General features: G+C 42.8%; 1 protein-coding gene across 2 annotated transcripts in view; it reads left to right on the forward strand.

The window, feature by feature from the left end:
• The first annotated feature begins 423 nt into the window (after positions 1 to 423).
• The window catches only part of Ubn2 (ubinuclein 2), an 83239-nt gene continuing 60937 nt past the window's right edge, over positions 424 to 22725 (forward strand). The window contains exons 1-3 of one of the 2 annotated variants that reach the window (XM_069996882.1): positions 424 to 1222; positions 9037 to 9129; positions 21763 to 21864. In XM_069996882.1, the coding sequence (XP_069852983.1) occupies positions 767 to 1222; positions 9037 to 9129; positions 21763 to 21864 (651 nt within the window). In that variant the 5' untranslated portion in view covers positions 424 to 766. The remainder of the gene's footprint in view (positions 1223 to 9036; positions 9130 to 21762; positions 21865 to 22725) is intronic. The other variant, XM_069996883.1, reaches the window with a different exon arrangement.

Consider the following 22725-nt stretch of genomic DNA (forward strand, 5'->3'; position numbering starts at 1 on the left):
CGGGCGAGCTACACCAACACCGGCGTGGGTCTCGAAGGAGAGGCGGGAGGAGGCCGGCGAGGCCGGGGGCGGCCTGGGGGCCAGCTTGGCTGCAGCCAGCCAGGCACGACCGCGGATCTACAGGATCCTCTTCCCTTTCCGGGCGTCCGCCTGGAACAGTCAAGTCCCTGCGAAGTTCTAGGGAGCGGAGGGCAAATGCAGGGCGGGACCGGGAGCCATGCGTAGGTTGGTCCCAGGCACATCTCCCAGCTCGCCCGGGAGAGCCGGTGGCGCGCCCCGGCTTCCGGGTGCCAATAGGAAGCCACACGGGAAACCCCAGACCCCGCCCTCGCAGGAAAAAAAAAAAAAAAAGCGCAGACGGCGTCTTCGTTTCCACAGTAACAGGCCGTGGCGTGACGTCACTTCCGCCGGCCGGCCTGGACTCCAGGCTGTAGAGAGGAAAAGAGGAAAACTGAGCAACAGCCACGACTGTGGACGCGAGCGTCTCCGGTGTGCGCATGCGCCCGCTCAGCGGCCTGCTTCTATTTATGTGGGGGTTCCAACATGGCGGCTGCGGCGACCCTAGCGATGGCGGTGGAGCCCACCAGAACATAGTAGCGGGGAAGGGGACACGGTCCGCACTCACGGTGGCGTCGGCGGAGACGGCTGAGGGTGGAGGAGGGAAGAAGAGCGACGGAGAGCAAGCGGAAGGGCGGACGGGTCGCGCGCAGCACGGCGAGGAAGCGAGCGCCGGCCGGAGCGAGAGCGGAGGGCCAGAACAGTGGGGATGGCGGAGCCGCGCAGGGTAGCGTTCATTAGCCTGTCACCGGTGCGGCGGCGCGAGCCCGAGTTCCCGGGGGCCGAGCGCGAGCCCGAGCCGCCCCGCGAGCCCCCCCGGCCCGAGCCGCAGCCGTTCCGCGAGCCGGCCCGGGCGGAGCCGGCCCCCCGCCCGGACGCGCAGCCCCCGCCGCGGGAGAAGCCGCTCCCCCAGCGCGAGGTCAGCCGCGCCGAGCCGCCCATGTCGCTGCAGCGGGAGCCGCCGCGGCCGGAGCCGCCGCCGCCGCCGCCGCCGCTGCCGCTGCCCTTGCAGCCGCCTCCGCCGCGGGAGCCGGCCTCCCGGGCCGAGCGGCCGCCGCGGCCGCCCGGGGAGACGGTGCGGCTGGAGCTGGAGCTCAAGGACCCCACGGACGAGAGCTGCGTGGAGTTCAGTTACCCGGAGCTGCTGCTGTGCGGAGAACAACGGGTACAGAGGATTCCTCCCTCCCGCCCCGTCCAGACCCCGGGAGCCTCGGGACCCGCCGTCTCCCCCACCTGATTTGCACCTTCGGATGCTCCCGGGGCGCGTCCCGGTCTCCCCGAGGGTGGGGTGCCGGGGGCTGGGGCCGAGGGGTGAGCGGGGGGGGGGGGCGCGGAGCGCTGCCCGCTGGGCTTCCCGGGATGGCCCGGGCTCTCGCCCCCACCCCGACGCCGCACCGAGCGTGTTTTCCTCTGCACCTATGGAGCACCTCACAGTTTGCTCTTTTCCTCCCCACCCTCCCCCCCAAATCTTGGGGGGTCCCCGCCTGTGCCGTGTGTCTGGGTTCTCCTTGCGCCGCTCCCGGCTTGTGGTTCTGGTAGAAAGCAAGCGAAAACCTTGGGGGACACGCCCCCCAGTCTGAAGCCGAGAGATGGTGTAACCTCGGTTTCATCCTCCTCCTCCCTGTTGGTGCCGGGCACCCTGGCTGCTGCCCGAGGCTCGTGTGCCGGTGGATTCCCCCCCCCCCCCCTTGATTGAAAGGGGTTTAAGCGCAGTTAAACCTCTCTCCAGATTGAGAATTTGACTTTAGGAATGGAAAAGTGGGTTAGTTATCTGAGTACTTTCCTGTCGGTAGTGGTAAATATTTAGCCTTTTTTTCTCTCTCTTTTGGTGGCGTTTGGTCATATTGTCACTGAACGAAAGGTGTCTCTCCGGTGTTACTGGGCGCTCGACCAACATATTTCTATTTGATTGTGTGTCATTAGACGACTGAATTGGAGGATATTGTACTTGCTCGTTGTAATTTTTGGAGAACGATGAAAAAGTCTTGGTTTTGAAATTTTTTAAACTGGTTTTCTGAAAATACACAGGTATACATGGATGAGACTGGTGAACAATGGGGGTTAAAACAGCCGTGTGTTGCTAATTGTAATTTTTATTATTGTGGGCTGGTGATCTTTAGAGGTGAGTTAGAAATGGAGATAGGGTAACAGTAAAAATAGAACATTGTTCCTCTGCTGTCTAGTGATTATGCCCTCTATTAAGCAGTGCTTTAGCACAGGTCTAATGGACTCCACAAGTCATTTGTGTTCTTCTCATCCTCGGGTATCTTTGTACTTGAAATGAATGACTCCTTAGGTAAAAAGTCTCACATTAAACAATGTCTTTAGATATTGTTTGTTCTGTAACCAGCTCCTCTTTTGAGCATTAATTAGAAATACTTTGTCAAATCCTAAACGTTTCAGCTAAGCTGAACTGTTAAGAATGTAGTGTGTTTTGGCCATTTCCATGTCACATTTGGCCCTATCTATATAGACTCTGAACCCTCTTTTTTTTTTTTTTTCCTTAAAAGAAAGTGATGGGGGCTGGGAAGGTGGCTCAGTGGTAGAGTGCTTGTCTTGCATGCATGAGGCCCCAGGTTCGATTCCTCAGCACCACATAAGCAGAAAAAGACAGAGGTGGTGCTATGGCTCAAGTGATAGAGCCCTAGCCTTGAGTTGAAGAGCTCAGGGACAGCGCCCAGGCCAAAGTTCAGGCCCCACGACCCACCAAAAAAAAAAAAAAAAAAAAAAGTGATGTCATTTTTTTTTTCACCAAAAGAAGATGGAAAATACTGAATTGGAGCAGGTTGTTTTTTGTTTTGTTTTGTCTTTCTCCAAAGAAATTGTATTCGACCTACTAATTATTCTAAAAGTAGGTTTGTAGTTTTTGTAAGTTACAGGCCCAAACATCTTTAGGTAAAAATGCATAATACACTGGGTGTAGTGACTCATGCCTGTAATCCTAGCTACTCAAGAGGCTGAGCTATGAGAATTGCAATTTGAAGCCAGCCTGGGAGGGAAAGTCTGTGAGACTCTTATCTCCATTAAACTACCAAAAAAACTGAGAATGGAGCTGTGGTTCAATTGGTAGAGAACTATCTGAGCAAAAGAAGCTCAGGGACAACACCTAGGTCCTAAGTTCAAGCCACAGGACCTGAAAAAACAAAGGCGTAATACCAGCATGTGTTTATGGAGGTTTTACTATGTGTTGGACATAGTGCTAAGCAATGTACACAATTCATCTAAGTTTAATCCTCCAGAGCTCATGAAGGAAGAACCATTATTCCTGTTTTACCAATGAAGTTAGCACACAGAGTGGTTATACTTAATTTTATTTATTATTTATTATTATTATTGTTTTGTTTTTCCAGTCATGGGGTTTGAACTCTGGGTCTGGGTTGGGTGCTGTTCCTCAGCTCTTCAGCTCAAGGCTAGTGCTCTACCACTTGAGCCACAGTGCCACTTCCGGTTTTCTGAGTGCTTTATTGGAGATAGGAGTGTCATGGACTTTCCTGCCCGGGCTGGCTTTGAACTGCAATCCTCAGATCTCAGCCTTCGGAGTAGCTAGGATAACAGGTTTGAGCTACTGGTACTGGCGCCTGGCTACACTTAATTTTATTAGTACTCGTTTTCATGGTTGTATCAGTACAAGCCTTGTAATTACTTTATACAGTTTAAATTTAGAAGATCCTGCCAAAATGAAGTCAGTTATAGTAGAAGTATAGACCTCTGTTACGACTTTCTTTATATGGTATGTTCATGTCATGATAAATTAATGCCCATTCTTTCATCATAAAAATAAAAAGTTGCCGGGCATTGGTAACTCATGCCTGTAATTGTAGCTACTCAGGAGGCTGAGATCTGAGGATCACAGTTCAAAGCCAACCCAGGCAAGAAAGTCTGTGAGACTCTTATCTCTGATTGACCACCAGAAAACCACAAGTGGCACTGTGGCTCAAGTGATAGAGATTGCTTGCCTTGAGCTGAAGAGCTCAGGGACAGTGCCCAGGCCCAGAGTTCAAGCTCCATGACCAACCCTTCCCCCTCCCCCCCAAAAAAAAACATTTAAGAGACAGTGTATTTTGTTTTTCTAGCTTTGTTATTTGATAATACAGAAACAATTGCACTCATTTCGTACTTAGGAACAGGATAATTGTGAGAAATGCATTATCAGGCAATTTCACCATTGTGCACTGTAGTATGTACCTGTTAGAATTAATTGGATGGTAATGGTCTATACATATACTCTTGTATATGTGGTCTGTCATCGAGCAGAGCATTATTGTTTGGAGTGTGATTGTACTTTCATGTTCTAAGAGAAACATGATCAATTCTATTTAGCTTTTGTGTTTATTCCACACATAGTATTCAGTTTAGGGGTTTGTTGGTCCCATTTTTTTATTGCCTAGTGAGCCATATGTCTTTGTCATATTCTACCAAAAAATGTGTTCTGTTGTTTACACAACATATTTCTGTAGCAGGGCTGGGAAGGCGGCTCAGTGGTAGAGTGCTTGCCTTGCATGCCTGAGGCCCTGGGTTCGATTCCTCAGCACCACATAAGCAAAAAGAAAAAAGCCGGGAAGTGGCGCTGTGGCTCAAGTGGTAGAGCGCTAGCCTTGAGCTGAAGAGCTGAGGGACAGCGCCCAGGCCCAGAGTTCAGGCCCCATGACCCCCCCAAAAAAAAACAACAAAAAAAACATAATCTGTAGCAAAGATTTGCCACTTTCCTATAACTATTCCTACCTAGTTAATGTGCTTATTGCATAAGAAAGTATAGGAAATACTTGTGTAATTATAATTTCATGAAAGGAAGTCCTAGAAGAACAATAATTGGAAAGCAAAATATGGGTATTAGAAAAGGCCTGAAAAGTGTTGCTTCCCAAATTTGTTTTTTCCTTTCTTCTCTCACTGAGAAGAGCCCATTTATTTGTAGAGATGTTGTAATACTTTCAAAAGTAATTTTAATTTTTAACATAATTGAATTGGACAGTATACCATATAGAAAGCTGAATAAGAAAAAGAAAAGAGATTTTGTAAAATTAGGAGGCAAAAAACCCTTACATTTTTGAAATAGCCATCACTCACTGAATAAACTTGTAGCTTTACATTTCAAGGTTGATGAATGTGGGGATGTCAAAAAGTGTTACAAATGGACACTATTAACATTGTGATCACTACTATCAACATCTGGAAACAGTTAGCTGGCTCTCTCCTGACATGCTAAGTGAAGAGTGAAAACCTTAACTAACTGAAACTAAATCAGATTGTTTTCTATGCTGTTTTAATGAAGAAAAACACAAATAAGCACCTCTTGGTTAAATATGAAGAACAAGACTATCTTCCAGTGAGGCACTGGAGGCTCATGCCTGTAATTTTAGCTGAGGCTGAGATATGAGGAAGGTAGTTTGAAGCTAGCCTGGGCAGGAAAATCCAGGAGAGTCTTATCTCCTATTAACCAACAAAAAACTGTAAGTGAAGCTGTGGCTTTACTTGGTAGAGCACTAGATACAAAAGCTTAGGGACAACACTCAAGCCCTGAGTTCAGATCCCAGTACCGACCGACGGACACACACACATACACACACACACATTCACACATACACACTTTCAGGTTGTTAAGTTGTAGGTAGGTAAATCGTTAACCACCTTATCTCTGCAGTCTAGAGCCATGATTTAAGGTGGTTCTGATGATGATTGAGGTGTCAACATCATCTTCTGAAACATTAATTTGTTCATCGTGTTGGCTAAAGGGTGATAGTACATTTTAGAAATAAGTTCTGATGGTAATTGATACACAAGAAAAAAATTTAACTCTTAGCCAGAAAATGAGTTAAACATAACACCTACTTAAGAACATAATTGAATGTTTACTGTAAAGAGAAAAAGTGTTTGTAGTGTTAATATAACTATACTATTACAGAATTCTGTGGTATTCCATTGCTTGTCATATTGAATATATTGGATACAATTATAAAATATGTAGAAGGCTGGGAAGGTGGCTCAGTGGTAGAGTGCTTGCCTTGCATGCCTGAGGCCCTGGGTTTGATTCCTCAGCACCACATAAGCAAAAAGAAAAAAGCCGGAAGTGGCGCTGTGGCTCAAGTGGTAGAGCACTAGCCCTGAGCTGAAGAGCTGAGGGACAGCGCCTAGGCTCAGAGTTCAGGCCCCATGACCAGATCCCCCCCCCCCAAAAAAAAAGTAGAAATTGTGTTAATGACTTAGAATCAAATGACAAAGTTATTGCATTAAATTTTGCATGGAGTAGCTGTTTATTTTTAAGTTACTTTATCAGATTAAAAAACATAAAGCTGGGGCTGGGAAGGTGGCTCAGTGGTAAAACAAAAACAAAACTATATGAGCTTTATTTATTTATTTTTTTGGGGGTCCGGTCATGGGGCCTGAATTCTGGGCCTGGGTGCTTAGCTCTTCAGCTCAAGGCGAGCGTTCTTCTGCTTGAGCCACAGTGCCACTTCTGGTTTCCTACTGCTTTATTGGAGATAAGAGTCTCATGGATTTTCCTGCTCAGGCTGGCTTTGAACCATGATCCTCAGATATCAGCCTCCTGAGTAGCTAGAATTACAGGCGTGAGCCACCAGCCCCCAGCTGCTTAAATAGTTTTGATTAAGGGAGGACAGTTTGTTTTCCTAATTTCATAGACCATTAAATGTAAATTAGACATGTACTTTTTTTCTATGGGCTGGTTCTGGGACTTGAACTCAGGACCTGGGCATTGTCCTTGATGTTATTTATTTATTTATTTATTTATTATTTTTTTGGTCTGGTCTTGGGGCCTGAACTCTGGGCCTGGACACTGTCCCTCAGCTCTTCAGCTCAAGGCTAGCACTCTACCACTTGAGCCACAGCGCCACTTCAGCTTTTTTTCTTTTTGCTTATGTGGTGCTGAGGAATCGAACCCAGGGCCTCATGCATACAAGGCAAGCATTCTACCACTGAGCCACCTTCCCAGCCCCCCTGATGTTTTTTAATGTAAGGCTAGTGTTCTACCACTTGAGCCATACCTCTACTTGCTTTTTTCTGGTTAAATGGAGATAAGATTTTCCTGCCCAGGCTGGCTTCCAACTACAATCTTTAGATCTTGGCCTTCTGATTAGCAAGGGTTACAGGCATGAGCCACTTGTGCCAAATAAGAGATGTACTTTTTGATGCTTTAATAAAGTATAATAAAATGCTTTAGGATGACATATAAAGGTGCTTCATATTAGAAACACAGATCCCTAGCTGGGTATGGGTGGCTCTGTAATCCTAGCTACTCTAGAGGCTGAGCTCTGAGGATTGTGGTTTAGAGCCAGCCCTGGGCAGGAAAATCTGGGAGACTTAACCTGGAAGTGGTAGAATCTCAAAGTGGTAGAACACTAGCCTTTAGCAGAAGAGCTCAGAGACAGCGTCCAGGCCCTGAGTTTAAGCCCTTCAATGGATGATAATGCTGCTGCTGCTGCTGATAATAATAATAATAATAATGTAAAAATACAGATCTCTTATGTTTTATATCTGCACATGAACAATGAATAGGACTGATGAAGACCTAGTATTCATACTTCATGGTGACATGAGGGAACCATTTATAACCATAATAGTAAGAGTAAAATGTAGTGTTTGCTCCCTGTCCTAAATTGTAGCCTAAAATAAAGGCTATCTCTTAAAACATGCCTATCATTACATATTTCCTTACCAGTGTCTTCCTAGTTTTTTCCTTTTGGATACATTTATGACTCATAATTCCAGTTGGGATAAAGAATTCTATAACTTTTACTTACTATAATTTAAAAATTGATTCTAAAATTGGAATGTTCTATCATGACATTATTTTGATTATGTCTATGTATGAATATGTATAATGAATTCTTTTGTATTTCTTCTGTTTTGTTTTTTGTTATGCTGTTTTGGGGGCTTGAACAAAGGCTCTTGGTGCTGTAGCCCTGAGTTTTTGTGCACAAGTCTGATGCTTACAATGTGAGCCATGAGTCCACTTCTGCCTTTTTGTTGGTTAATTAGAGATAAGAGTATTATGGACTTTCCTGCCTGGACTGGCTTCAAACTGTCATTCTCAGACCTCAGCCTTCAGAGTAGCTAGGATTGTTAGGTGTGAGCCTTTGGTGCCTGGCGTATTTTTACTTTTTTATACATTAAAAGCCTCATGTAAATGTGACTGTTAAAATAGTGAGCTACCTGTTTGTGGTTTGCCTATTTGTTTTGACAATAGATGGTAAATTTAGGATACTAGCTTGTGTGTGTATGTATGCCTTGTGTGTCAAACTACATACTATATTTTTAACATTGACTCTTTCCTACTAGAAGAAAACCATGATAATGTAATCTTTTTGCAGCTGTTTTCACCGTTCTAGCTTTGTTTAAAAAAATGGTCTTCCCCTGATGGACATCCATTGGCAGGAGGAAATTGATAAGAGAAGTTGTCAGTTTTGAGTCTCAGCAGAAGGCCAGTGCAGCTGCAGAGACATGAGTAGTAGTAATTCATAGGCAGATGATCAACTGTTGGTTCTCTAATAATTTGGAGATCTTTTAATAATTTGGACATCTCAGTAATTTGGAGATCTTTTCATTGATAATCTTAGTTGACATTAGCTAGAGGCATACAAGTTTTCGTTTTTACCTAATGTTTTTGGGAGGGTACCTTGCTACTTTGGAGGAGAGGATGATACCATTTTGCAGATGGTATCCATTTGGATTGTTGAGCTCTTGGCCAACAAAAGTTACAGAATGATAAAAGTCTAGTAAAGCTGCAAATATTTTCTCTACTTTTAATGCTTCTGATTTTTTTGTTATTATTAGGAAAAAACTGACTCATTTCCTAAAAACATGTTAAACACTAAATAAAAATAATTTGAATTACACATTAACAATATGTTCTTGAATATGTTCAATATGCTATTGAATACAGTTATATATTATACTGAAAGAGTGACACAATTAATTGAACTAATACTTACACTTCTATTTCTTCTCCCATTTACTTTGAATCAGAAGAAGTTTGTTCAGACAGAAGACCCATTTAATGATGAGCAACAAGAGAGGAAAGAAGTGGAAATGTTGGCTAAGAAGTTTGAAATGAAATATGTGAGTATAATGAACAGTATGCACCTATATAGTTTTATCCTATTGGCCTATTGGCCTATTTTCTTTCTTTTTCTTTTTTTTTGGGGGGTCCGGTCATGAGGCCTGAACTCTAGGCCTGGACGCTGTCCCTCAGCTCTTCAGCTCAAGGCTAACACTCTACCACTTGAGCCACAGCGCCACTTCCGTCTCTTTTTCTTTTTTTGCTTATGTGGTGCTGAGGAATCGAACCCAGGGCCTCAGGCATGCAAGGCAAGTGGTCTACCACTGAGCCACCTTCCCAGCCCCTATTTTCTTTCTGTGACCAGTTTGGAACGCCTATGCCTTCACACTGTCAGAGAGTCTGATAGGTTTGTGATGGTTATAGTAATGTGGACCAGTTATTATAGTTCTTCTAGAGTCTAGGCAGTTTGCTGAATATATACCTCTTCAAAAACTACCAGGTAAATAGTAGGGACCACATTTTATAAATGAGGAAACTGAGGCTTTGAGCCTACGGTTGAATAATTGATCTATGATCACATAGTATAGCAGGTCTAGCTCTATTCCTAGGCTCGTCGACTGCCATAGAGAACACTATCTTAATTCCCTTGCTGTTGTTCTCAAACCATCCTGCCTAACAGTTTAAGAGAGTAAATATGTGTATGTACTATAAATGTACTATATATCAATGTATGTTTGTATTATATGTTAAATATACTATATATACCGGAAACATCATGGAACTTTTTTGAAAGTGTATGTTCTATAATGTATGTCATCATATATTAGTTGTTTTTTTTTAAGTTGTTTAACATGTTTTATCCCCCACCCCCATGTTTATCTTATGGCTTTAACTCCTCTTGACATTTTGCTGAAACTTACAAGGTTGAGAAACTACTCCTTCTGGCTCCCCATGATTACTGAAAAATGTCTCACAAAGATAGGATATCAGCTTACACAAACCTTTCTATACATATTATCCTCAAAATGCAGCTAGACCAGGGTTGACACTTGCTGGCTCCTTGTAGTTAAAAAAACATTTGGTGATGAGAGAAATATATGAGCTTAGATTGAAATTTGCATCAGATTCTATACTTTACCACCTTCAAACTGTATCCTGTAGGTGAGGTTATTTTACTTTTTAGACCACACTTGTCTTATTGTAAACAACTGAGAAGTTTAAGAATTTTAAAACACACTTCTGGCTTTTTGATCTGACTAATTATATGGATAAATTGATGAATAAAAAAATAGCACAAAGGGGCTGGGAAGGTGGCTCAGTGGTACAGCGATTGCCTTGCATGCATGAGGCCCTGGGTTCGATTCCTCAGCACCACATAAGCAAAAAGAAAAAAAAATAGCACAAGGTCTTACTCTAATTTGTAGTGCTTAATTACAATGTAATCTTCTGAGATTATAATGTATCACAATGTGTAAGTCCTAAAGAACTGTCTGCTTCTCCCCCCCTCCCCCCTCCAGTACTGGGATTTGAAGTTGGCTTGGCCCTTGGCCACGTTGGCGTACACGTGCACACACATGCGCGCGCACACACACACACACGCACGCACACACACACACACACCAGTTCTTGATCTCAAGGCTTGGACATACCCTGAACATTTATGTTGAAGACCAGTGCTCTACCACTTGAGTCACAGCATCACTGATGGCTTTTTCTAAGTAGTTTATTGAAGATAAGAGTGTCATTGACTTTCCTTCCTCTGGCTGGCTTCAAACTGTGATCCTCAGTTCTTGCCTCCTGAGTAGCTAGGACTACTGTCATGAGCCACTGGCACCCAGCTTTTGTTTTTTTGAGACAGGGCTCACTTTATGACTGTGATCTTCTCATCTGTGCTTCTGCTTCTCTTGGATGACAGGTGCCTATCACTGGTGGAGATGGACTCAGTCTTTAAGTTGTATGTTGTTTTGGACTGGGATAGCCTTGGGATATGATTCTTTATCTGTCTCCTAAGTCACTAGGATTACAGGATTGAGCCACTATGCCCAGCTCTGGTTTTTAATTACATCATAAATTAGTTTAATATTTTGACAAGTCACTAGTATGTGGTTCAAAATGCAAAGAGTATAGTGACAATTTTTTTTCTTTTATTATGCTACCCACCTACTTAGTCCTACTTCCTAAGCAAGTAGCATTTTGGGTGAATTCTAGAGATTATATATATATATATATATATTTTTTTTTTTTTTCTTCATCCCCTTGTTATACATACATACTTTTTCTTTTTTTTTTTTTTTTTTGTATTTAGTGTGTCTTACAGCTTTTTTCCTACTCCTAGAACAAAAAGGTGTTTCTTCTAGTATCTTATTTGCTAAAAGCTGCATGGTCTTTAATTATTCAAAAATATTGCAGCTTATTATAACCAGTTTCCAAATGGTTTAGATCATTAAAATTTCTTTTTTGCTCTTAGACATGGTGGTGGATACCTGTATCCTAGGACTGCAGAAGCTGAGGCAGGAGGTTTGAAGCTATGTGGGTCAGACCCTCTCTCAAAAAAAGGAAGGAAGGATGGAATATAAAAACTGCTCTTAGAAATAGTTCCACTAGGCCAGATGCCAGTGACTTATCCTAAACCTAGCTGCTCAGGAGGCTGAGACTTGAGGATCTTGGTTCCAAACCAGACTTGGTAGACAAAACTAAAAGACTCTTTCAGTTTACCAGTAAAATGCTGGAAGAAATGGCTCAAGTGGTAGAGCGCTAGTCTTGAGTTAAAAAAGCTAAGCAAGAGCTGGAAGCATGGAGTTTAAAACCTATTACTGGCATGGGAAAAAAAGTTTTTTAGTACTTTGTAAAATGTCATTTTACTTCATTCATTTTCACGCTTATTTGAAGGACAAATTCCTGGAAGATTTAGGTCAAAGGATTTATGCTTTTTAAATTTTACTATCACTAAATTATTAGTTTCTGCTGCCTCTAGCACTATATTGGAGTACTTTTTCTCTATGAATTATTAAACCAAGGTTTACAATTGCCCTTGGCAAAAAATGGGAAAATTCCTAGCATGTGATCCTCCTATAGGTAACATGACTCAGTATAAGTTGTACTACTTCCAAGACAACATTAAATCTTAATTAAATACCTCTGGGGTTGTAATTGGTTTAGGAAAACCTATATTCCAAAAGTTGTTTGGTGTATAAAATTGAATTCTCACCAACTTGGACATATTAGGCATTGTGATTTTGCAGGGATAAAAATACTACTGTTGTTAGGATTCAGATTTTTTGTTGTTGGTTGTAGGAGCTGGACTTTGGGCCTGGGCACTGTCCCTGATTTCTTCAGCTCAAGGCCAGTGCACTACTACTTTGAACCACAGCGCCTCTTCTGGTTTTCTGGTGGTTTATTGGAAATAAGAGTCTCATGGACTTTCCTGCCTTGGCTGGCTTTGAATTGAGATCCTCAGATCTCAGCCTCCTGAATAGTTAGGATATACAGGCCTATCACTTATATTCTGATTAGAGATTTAAAATGTCCTTCCTACATCATGAAGTATTTTATCTATGAATATTACAAATTTTATAGCATTATTTGGAACCTTTTAAGAAAATCTGGAAAGTGAGAGAAAGTAATTCATCTGGCTCCAGACCATCACAAAAGATCTCTTAGCCAGAAGCTCCAGCTACTCTAGACACTGAAGGGAGGAAATCTTGGTCCTACAGGATCCTGAGACCCTTCTGGGCAGTGTAGCAAGACTTTGTCTCAAAAAACAAAAAACAAAAATCCCCCCCAAACCAGAACAAGCTGGTGGCTCATACCTGTAATCCTAGCTACTTAGGAGGCTGAGATCTGAGGATTAAGGTTCAAAGCCAGTCCAGGCAGAAAAATCAGTGAGACTCTTTTTCTTTTTTGTTTTTTTGGGTCCGGTTGTGGGGCCTGAACTCAGAGCCTGGGTGCTGCCCCTCAGCTCTTCAGCTCAAGGCTAGCGCTCTACCACTTGAGCAACAACACCACTTCCGGCTTTTTTCTTTTTGCTTATGTGGTGCTGAGGAATCGAACCCAGGGCCTCATGCATGCAAGGCTAGCGTTCTACCACTGAGCTACCTTTCCAGCCCCTCAGTGAGACTCTTATCTCCAATAAACCACCAGAAAACTAGAAGTGGCATGAAGTGGTAGAGTGCTAGCCTTGAGCAAAAAAAAGCTCAGAGACAGTGCCAAGGCCCTCAGTAAAGCCCCACTAGTGACCAAAATAGAACAAAAAACTCAAAAATCTCTCTTAGATATTTTGCTAGTTGTGAATCAGTGAAATCAGAAACTATAAGAAGTATGAAGTTGTAAAGAGGCACATACATTGACTTCATTGGGTTTCCTTCTTATTCTGTCCCTTTTTTTCTTGATTGGTTTGGCGCTTGAACTCAGGACCTGAGTGCTATTCCTGAGCTTTTTCCCTCAAGGCTAGCACTCTACTACTTTGAGCCACTGTGCTACTTCCGTTTTTCTGGTGGTTAATTGGAGATAAGAGTCTCAGGAGGACTTTTCTGCCTAGGCTGACTTTGAATCATGATTCTCAGATTTCAGCCTCCTAGGATTATAGGTGTGAGCCACTGGTGTCAGGTTTTCTGTCCCATTATGTCTATGTCTTATTTCCTATTATGTTGCTCTTATTTTCAGATAATGTGACAGTTCCTATTTGGCACTAATTGTTAATTTTTTGTGGCGGAAACAACAGTATTTGTAACTGCAATATACTAAATTGTATGTAAATTTTATTAAATAACTAAGTCCAAGTTTTGATATTTCTGTTAGTCTATGAACTCCAAATTGACCTGTGCCTATAATCCTAGCTACTTAGGAGGTTGAGATCTCAGGATCACAGTTTGAAGCTAGCTGGGATAATCACTAGAAAGCCAGAGGTGGAGCTGTGAAAGTGGTAGATTTGGGCCTTGAGTGACAAACTTACGGGCAGTACCCAGGTCCTGAGTTCAAGTACACAGTACACAAGGATAAGTACACAAAAAAAGTTTTCTCAAGTATGGCAGTGATAATATATAGTTATTATAAAAGCATTTATGTACTATAAATGGGAATGGGGGGGGATTTTGAAGTTATATCAGTTATTGATGGATGATCTCAGCTCCTCTGAAAGCTTTCCAATCTTTGTTTCCTATGTTATGGCCTTATGTTTAGTCCCTAAGAATCAGCTTGTTGGGATTTAGGTATAGGAGTTTGGGGGAACTTGTTAATATCACCAGACAAGAAACTTACACTTGCAAAGCACAAATACCAGTATAATTAGGGTTCTATAGACCAGCTACAGTATACAGCCAGCTATATCTACAGGTCCTATATTTGTGGACTCATCCCGTGGCAGATAACACTATTCCCCCAAATAATTGTATCTTTAGTATATATGTGAAGGTTTTTTTCTTGTTATTAGTCCCTGAGCAGTACAGATTTATAACAGCTAATTATATATCATTCACATCATATTAGGTATTATCAAGAGAATTTCAAGTTCATGAGAGAATGTAAGGTACTTGAACACCTGTGGGTTTTGATATCTGTGTGTGTATGTGTAGGGAGGGCTCCCAAAACCAATCCTGGATAATGAAGGGTGATTGTATAGTAAAAAGATAAACTCTTTGTGTATACTGGACGGGAGGGAGGTTCTTAAATTGAAGAGTTTTTAGGCTCAAATAGTGAGTTTGTTCCCTCCCTCCCTCCCTCCCTCCCTCCCTCCCTCCCTCCCTCCCTCCCTCCCTCCCTCCCTTCCTTCCTTCCTTCCTTCTTGCCTTCCTTCCTTCCTTCCCTTTTCTTTCTTTTTTTTAAAATTAGAAGTACCAGTTCATGGGGCTGGGAAAGTGGCTCAGTGGTAGAGTGCTTGCCTTGCATACATGAGGCCTGGGTTCAATTCCTCAGCACCACGTAAGCAGAAAAAGCCAGAACTGGCACTTTGGCTCAAGTGATAGAACGCTCGCCTTGAGCTGAAGAGCTGAAGGACAGTGCCCAAGCCCAGAGTTCAAGCCCCACTACTGACAAAAAAAAGTACCAGTTCCATTTACTTGCCATGTCATGCTCTTTCAACTCCAAGACCTCTTTGGGCTAAATACATTTTCTTAAACCTCTTTAAATCTGTATAGAGCTCTAAGAATCAACAGTGTTAGAGTATTTGGGAGAAACCACTGTAAGGGGAGATTAGAGAAACCTCATACATTTTCTGTGCTGTCTAGCTAGCTCTTGGCTATCTTTCTCCTTAAAACTTCCCTTTTTCTATTGGTAGGTTGAAGAAATCTGTGTAGATATAGACATAAGTTTCATGGCAAACCTAGGACCAGTAGAGAAGGTTTGAAATGAAGGGATATTTGCTTAGTATAAGACTGGATGGGGGCTGAGAAGGTAGCTCAGTGGTAGAGTGCTTGCCTTGCATGCATGAGGCCCTGGGTTCAATTCCTCAGCACCACATAAGCAGGCAAACAAAAAGCCGGAAGTGGTGCTATGGCTCAAGTGGTAGCGTGCTAGCCTTGAGCTGAAGAGCTGAGGGACAGCGTCCAGGCCCAGAGTTCAGGCCCCACAACCGGACCCTCCCCCCCCACCAAAAAAAAAAGACTCAGGAGGCTGATGTCTGAGGATCTCGGTTCAAAGCCAGACCAAGCAGGAAAGTCCATGAGATTCTTTTTTTTTTTTTTTTTTATCGGTCGTGGGGCTTGAACTCTGGGCCTGGGCGCTGTCCCTCAGCTCTTCAGCTCAAGGCGAGCGCTCTACCACTTGAGCTACAGCGCCACTTCCGGTTTTCTGGTGGTTTTCTGGTGGGCTTTGAACCGCGATCCTCAGATCTCAGCCTCCTGAGTAGCTAGGATTACAGGCGTGAGCCACCAGCGCCCGGCTGTCCATGAGATTCTTACCTCCAACAAACTACTGGAAGTGGAGCTGTGGCTCAAGTATAGAGTGTTAGCCTTGAGCACAAAGAGGCTCAGGGATAGCACTCAGGCCCCAGGACTGGCAAAAAAGAATAATAAAAAAAGAAAAAAGACTGGATCTTTCTTAGTAATTAGTGTTAAGCTTCTTTTGTCTGACTGTTATTTCCTTTTCTGTTTATTTGCTATAGGTAATGACAAGGAAGTTCTGTAATAAGAATATCTTAGCTACTTTATATATTTTCCAGTTTTAAGTATTACAGTCATCATTCTGCACTGGCAGGAGATACTGATTATCAGGTTAAGCAGGTACTTATGACTTAGTAAGCAATGTGCTCTGAGTCATTAAACTAATACCCAGGGGAATAGATTGAAAGGAGAGTTTTTCATCTTAGGTGTAAAAAAATTCAGGATTTTGATTTATAAGTAATATTTGAATTTTACATTATATAATAAATAGTGTCCTGTCAGTTGCTGCAAAGGTCTACAAAATTCATCAGTTAGGACTTTGACCTTACTATAAGAAGGATTCTGAGCTAAAGATGATAAAAAAAATTACCCCAAATGATTCTTGTCTCTTAGAGAAGTCACTACTATACATAACCCTTTGCCCATTTGACTTGATTTCCTTTAGGTAAAAATTTAATTCTGGTAAATCAATATGTATGCTCCCTTTTGGCAGCTGTGAAAAGTTTGTATTCCCTATATGTACTTGCACAGTATTGACCTGTACCATACTGAGGGAAATGGAATTTGGAGGATGTCAAAGGATAGTATGCAAGCAGGGCGCCCGTGGCTTACGCCTGTAATCCTAGCTACTCAGGAGGCTTGAGATCTGAGGATTGCGCTTCAAAGCCAGCCTGGGCAGGAAAGTCCATGAGACTCCTATCTCCAATAAACCATTCAGAAAACCAGACATGGTGCTGTAGCTTAAGTGGTAGAGTGCTCGCCTTGAGCTGAAGAGCTGAAGGACAGGGCCCAGGCCCAGAGTTAAAGCCCCACAACTGACCAAAAAAAAAAGGGTAGGGGGCTGGGAAGGTGGCTCAGTGGTAGAGCACTTGCTTTGCATGCCTGAGCCCCTGGGTTCGATTCTTCAGCACCACATAAGCAAAAAGAAAAAAAAGCCGGAAGTGGCGCTGTGGCTCAAATGGTAGAGCGCTAGCCTTGAACTGAAGAGCTGAGGGACAGCGCCCAGGCCCAGAGTTCAGGCCCCACGACTGGGACCCCCCCTCCCCCAAAAAAAGGATAGTATGCACTGATCATATAAAATAATATTTATTGAATTGAACTCCAAGAAATGGAAATGAGTTTATTTTTCTTTGTTGTTTTTATTTATTTTCCCTTTTTATCTTGTTTGCTTGTTTAAAGGGGGGCATAGGAGTGGAGGTACAGAGGGTGAACAAATGCAGTAGACATGAAAGACAGATAGGAATGTCTGTGAGACTCTAATCTACAATAAACTACCAGAAAACTGGAAGTGGTTTTGTGGCTCAAGTGGTAAAGTACTAGCCTTGAGCTGAAGAGCTGATGGACAGTGCCCAGGCCCAGAGTTCAAGCCCCATAACTGGAAAAAAAAAAAAAAAAGAAAAAAAATCTCATAGACTTTCCTGCCTGGGCTGGCTTTGAATTGTAATCCTCAGATCTCAACCTCCTGAGTAACTAGAATTACAGATGCTACCAGCACTGAGCAGAAAATATTTTTTATTGTCATTTATTTTTACCAGTTGAGATTAAGCCCAGGTGCACATGATGAAAAAAGTGCTCTACTACTGAGATATATTTCCAGCCTGTAGGTTTTTGGGACAAGGTCTTACTGGGTTATACAAGGCTGCTGCTGGCCTTGAACTCAATGTATAGAATAAAAATTCAAAAATTACCAAAGGTAGTAGGATGAGAAGTAAGCCACCTTCTATTCCTAATTCCTGGCTAACCAGTTTCCCCCTATGAGACAGCCACTGTTGTGAGTATCTCATTCCAGGGAGCTCTGTTTAAGTAGGTATTTGCATATTATAATAAAAAATTTGACTGGGCGCTGGTGGCTCATGCCTGTAATCCTAACTACTGGGGAGGCTTGAGATCTGAGGATAGAGGTTCAAAGCCAGCCCTGGCAGGAAAGACCATGAGACTCCTATCTCCAGTAAACCACCAGAAAACCGGAAGTGATGCTGTAGCTCAAGTGGTAGAGTGCTCACCTTGAGCTGAAGAGCTGAGGAACAGTGCCCAGGCCCAGAGTTCAAGTCCCACGACCGACAAAAAAAAAAAAGTATAAGGAGTAATAAATACAAGTAAATAAAAATCAGCTGGCCAATGAAGTGATATATCGTGTGTGTGTGTGTGTGTGTGTGTGTGTGTGTGTGCGCGTGCGCGCGTGCGTGTGTGTGTGTGTGTGTGTGTGTGTGTGTGTGTGTGTGTGTGTTACATATCTTTAATCCCAGCCAGTTGGACCACAAATGCAGGAAAATCTAGAATTTGAGGCCAGTCTAGGCCTCAAAGAAAAAAACAAAATGAAAATAATAAGGGATAAATGCATAGTTCAAGTGGTGGAACACTTGCATAATATAGGTGAGGCTCAGTATAACTAAAATTTAAAAAAATAAAATGGCAAAGAATGGTAGTACAGATCTTTTAATCTCAGTACTCTGGAGGATGAGACAGGAGGGTGGTGAGCCTGTACGAGAAAAAAAAATTTTTCTGTACCAGAAAAAAATTACCTAATCATTAATAAGCTCATTGCTAGGCATAACCACTGAAAATAGTTTAACATTCCAGTATGTAATCCTTTTGAGATTTGAAAAAATGCATACATGTTTATATATGTGTACTTTTGTACTTTTTCTGGCTTTGTTTTGTTTTGCTGGTACTGGGACTTGAACTCAAAACCTTACACACTCTTTCTCACAGCTCCTTCTGTACCCACTTGAACCACACTTGCAGTTCCTCTTTGTACTTAATTTTTTTTTTTTTTGGGGGGGTGCTGGGTATCAAATCTAGGATTTATACTAGGCAAATGCAGTATCCTTCAACTATGTCCCCAGCGTTGGGCACAGTTGTTTTACTAAAAACAGATTCAGATGTTTCCTTTTAAGTCAAAATCTTCACTATTGTTCCCAGTTATATGCTCCCACTAGTAATAACCATGGTTATGTTACATATTCTTTGAGATTCTTTGTATTTATCCATAGAGGTATACTGCAGTGTTTTTCAGTTTTCATAATGAAAAACATGGTCATCCTGCCCGTATGACAGGTGAAAAACAACATCTTAAATGTAGTCTAACAATACTTCTTGGGTTGAACAACTTTTTTTTTGGCCTGGGCACTGTCCCTCAGCTCTTCAGTTCAAGGCCTTACCACTAGAGCCACAGCGCCACTTCCAGCTTTTTCTGCTTATGTGGTACTGAGGAATTGAACCCAAGGCCTCATGCATGTGAGGCAAGCACTCTACCACTGAGCCACCTTCCGAGCCCACAACTTTTTTTTTTTCGGGGGGGGATCCAATCGTAGGGCCTGAACTCTGGGCCTGGGTGCTGCCCTTCAGCTCTTTAGCTCAAGGCTAGAGCTCTACCAACTTGAGCCACAGCGCCACTTCTGGCTTTTTTTCTTTTTTTGCTTATGTGGTGCTGAGGAATTGAACCCAGGGCCTCAGGCATGCAAGGCAAGTGCTCTACCACTGAGCCACCTTCCCAGCCCCAGCCCACAACTTTTTAAATGCTTTTTAAATACCAGTATTGTTCTGAGAATCAGCAAAATTCTGACAATTGATAAACTAGTTTTCTTACTCCTTACATTAATAAATATTATTTCATCACATTTTAATATGGGTATTAACATTGAACAGATACAGCCAGGTGCCAGTGGTTCATGCCTTTAATCCTAGCTACTCAGAAGTCTGAGACCTGAAGATCATGATTCAAAGCCAGCCTTGGTAGGACAGTCTGTGAGACTGATCTCTAGCTACCTCCAAAAGGCTGGAAGGGGAGCTGTGGCTTAAGTGATAGGGTGGTAACCTTGAGTACAAAAGCTCAGGTATGGTAGCCAGGCTCTGGAGTTCAACCCTAGGGACTGGTACAAAAAAAAGAGAGAGAGAAAGAGAACTATAGACTTAGAAGAAGTTGTAAAATAGTAGAGAAGACCCTTCTGTTTATCCCCCAACTTCTCCCAGTTTTTTGTCTTACATAAGTGTACCTTTCTAAATCTGGGAGTGCTCAATTGATGAGGAAGCAGACTTCACTTTGATTTCAGTGGTTTTTTGTTTGGTTTGTTTTTTGCCAGTCCTGGGGCTTGAACTCAAGGCCTGGGCACTGTCCCTGAGCTTTTTTGCTCAAGGCTAGCACTCCACCACTTGAGCCACAGCCCCACTTCTGGCCTTTTCTGTTTATGTGGTACTAAGGAATTGAACCCAGGGCTTCATGCATGCTTGGCAAGCACTCTATCACTAAGCCACATTCCCAGTCCTGAGCAGTTTTTATGCGTTATTTTTCATTTTCTACCTGTATAATTATATAATGTTCAAAAAATATTTTTTTTTCTTTTTGCTTATATGGTGCTGAGGAATCGAACCCAGGGCCTCAGGCATGCAGGGCAAGCGCTCTTCCACTGAGCCACCTTCCCAGCCCTCAAAAAATAATTTTAAGTTGGTCTTTAGTGATTCATACCTGTAATTCTAGGTACTTGGGAGGAGGATATTGTAAGGATTCCCATGTGAGGCTCGCCCTGACAAAAAGTTGATGAGACCCTGTCTCAACCAACAGCTAGATAGCTACTGTGGGAAGCATAAATAGGAGGATCAAGGCCCAGGCTGGCCCAAGCTGGCCTAGGCCAAAAAAAAAAGAGAAAGAAGAGAGACCCTTTCTCAAAAGAAACAAGGGCTGGAGCAAGAACAAAGCCCTAAATTCAAAGCATTCTACCATAAAGAAAAAGAAAAAAATTTAGATTTACAGAAAAGTTGCAATGAAAACACAGAAATCCTTATACAGTCCTTACCCCTCCCAGTTGTTAGAATGGCACATTCATAAAGTGCATTTGTAACAACTGGGGGACCACCATTGCTACATTACTATTAACTAAACTCCACGTTTCACTGGATATGGTTGTTTCCTCTTATGTTCTTTTTTAATTCTTAGGTTTTTCAGACTTTTTTTTTCTTTCTCAGTTGTAGGGCTTGAACTCAGGGCTTGAGTCAAGGCTGCTGCTCTACCATTTTGAGTTTTCTCCATTTCCACTTTTCTGTTGTTTAGTTGGAGATAAGAGTTTCACAGACTTTCCTGGCCTGATTTTGAACTGTGATCCTCAGTTCTCAGCCTCCTGAGTAGCTAGGCTAACAGGCGTGAGCTATCAGGGCCCAGCTCTCCTTGTTTTTTTTTTTTTTTGGTCCGGTTGTGGGGCCTGAACTCTGGGCCTGGGCGCTGTCCCTCAGCTCTTCAGCTCAAGGCTAGCGCTCTACCACTTGAGCCACAGCGCCACTTCCGGCTTTTTTCTTTTTTGCTTATATGGTGCTGAGGAATCGAACCCAGGGCCTCAGGCTTGCAAGGCAAGCACTCTACCACTGAGCCACCTTCCCAGCCCCTCTCCTTGTTTTTGATAATCATGACTATTTGAAGAACACTGGTCACATATTTTGTAGATAGTCCCATAATACGGATTTTAAATGTTTTTCTTACGGCTGGGCTAGGGTTTTCCCATGTAAAATTGCTTTGTCCCCTTTGTGAAAAAGTCATTTGAATTCTTCTAACAGGTTTTATAAAATACCATGCTCACTCCATCAATCTAATATGTCTGTTCTTTGCAGGGTGGAAAACCCCATAAACACCGGAAGGATCGGCTACAAGATTTAATTGATATAGGCTTTGGCTATGATGAGACAGATCCATTTATTGATAACTCAGAAGCTGTGAGTAATATGTCTTTAATATGGCAGCAAATTATTTTGGCTAGTAGAAGCAAAGGCAAAGTAACTTAAGTAGTTCAATGAATGTTGTTTTTTTTTTTTTTTTTGGTCGGTCACGGGGCTTGAACTCTGGGCCTGGGCGCTGTCCCTCAGCTCTTCAGCTCAAGGCGAGCACTCTACCACTTGAGCCACAGCACCACTTCCAGTTTTCTAGTGGTTTATTGGAGATAGGAGTGTCACGGTCTTTCCTACCCGGGCTGGCTTTGAACCTCGATCCTCAGATCTCAAGCCTCCCGAATAGCTAGGATTATAGGCATGAGCCACCAGCGCCTGGCAGTCAATGAATGTTTTTTTTTTTTTTTACCGGTCGTGGGGCCTGAACTCTGGGTCTGGGAGCTGTCCCTCAGCTCTTCAAGGCTAGCGCTCTACCACTGGAGCCACAGCACTACTTTCGGCTTTTTTTATGTGGTGCTGAGGAATCGAACCCAGGGCCTCATGCTTGCAAGGCATGCACTCTACCGCTGAGCTACCTTCCCAGCCCCCAATGAATGTTTTTATGAGTGCTATATATATATATATATATATATATTTTTTTTTTTTTTTTTTTTGCCAGTCCCGGGGCTTTGATCTTGGCCCTGGGCACTGTCCCTGAGCTGCTTTTGCTCAAGGCTTACATTCTAACACTTAAGTCACAGCGCCACTTCTGGCTTTTTCCTGTGTATGTGGTACTAAGGAGTGGAACCCAGAGCTTTGTGCATGCAAGGCAAGCACTCTACCACTAAGTCACATTCCCAGCCCTAAAGTTTGTTTTTAATTAGTGAATACTGCATGTAGATTTAAAATTTTGTGATGTTGTGTTGGTTT

The sequence above is a fragment of the Dipodomys merriami genome, unplaced genomic scaffold (assembly GCF_024711535.1).
Source record: "Dipodomys merriami isolate MVZ:Mamm:240054 unplaced genomic scaffold, mDipMer1.0.p SCAF_5, whole genome shotgun sequence".
Classification (NCBI taxonomy): domain Eukaryota; kingdom Metazoa; phylum Chordata; class Mammalia; order Rodentia; family Heteromyidae; genus Dipodomys; species Dipodomys merriami.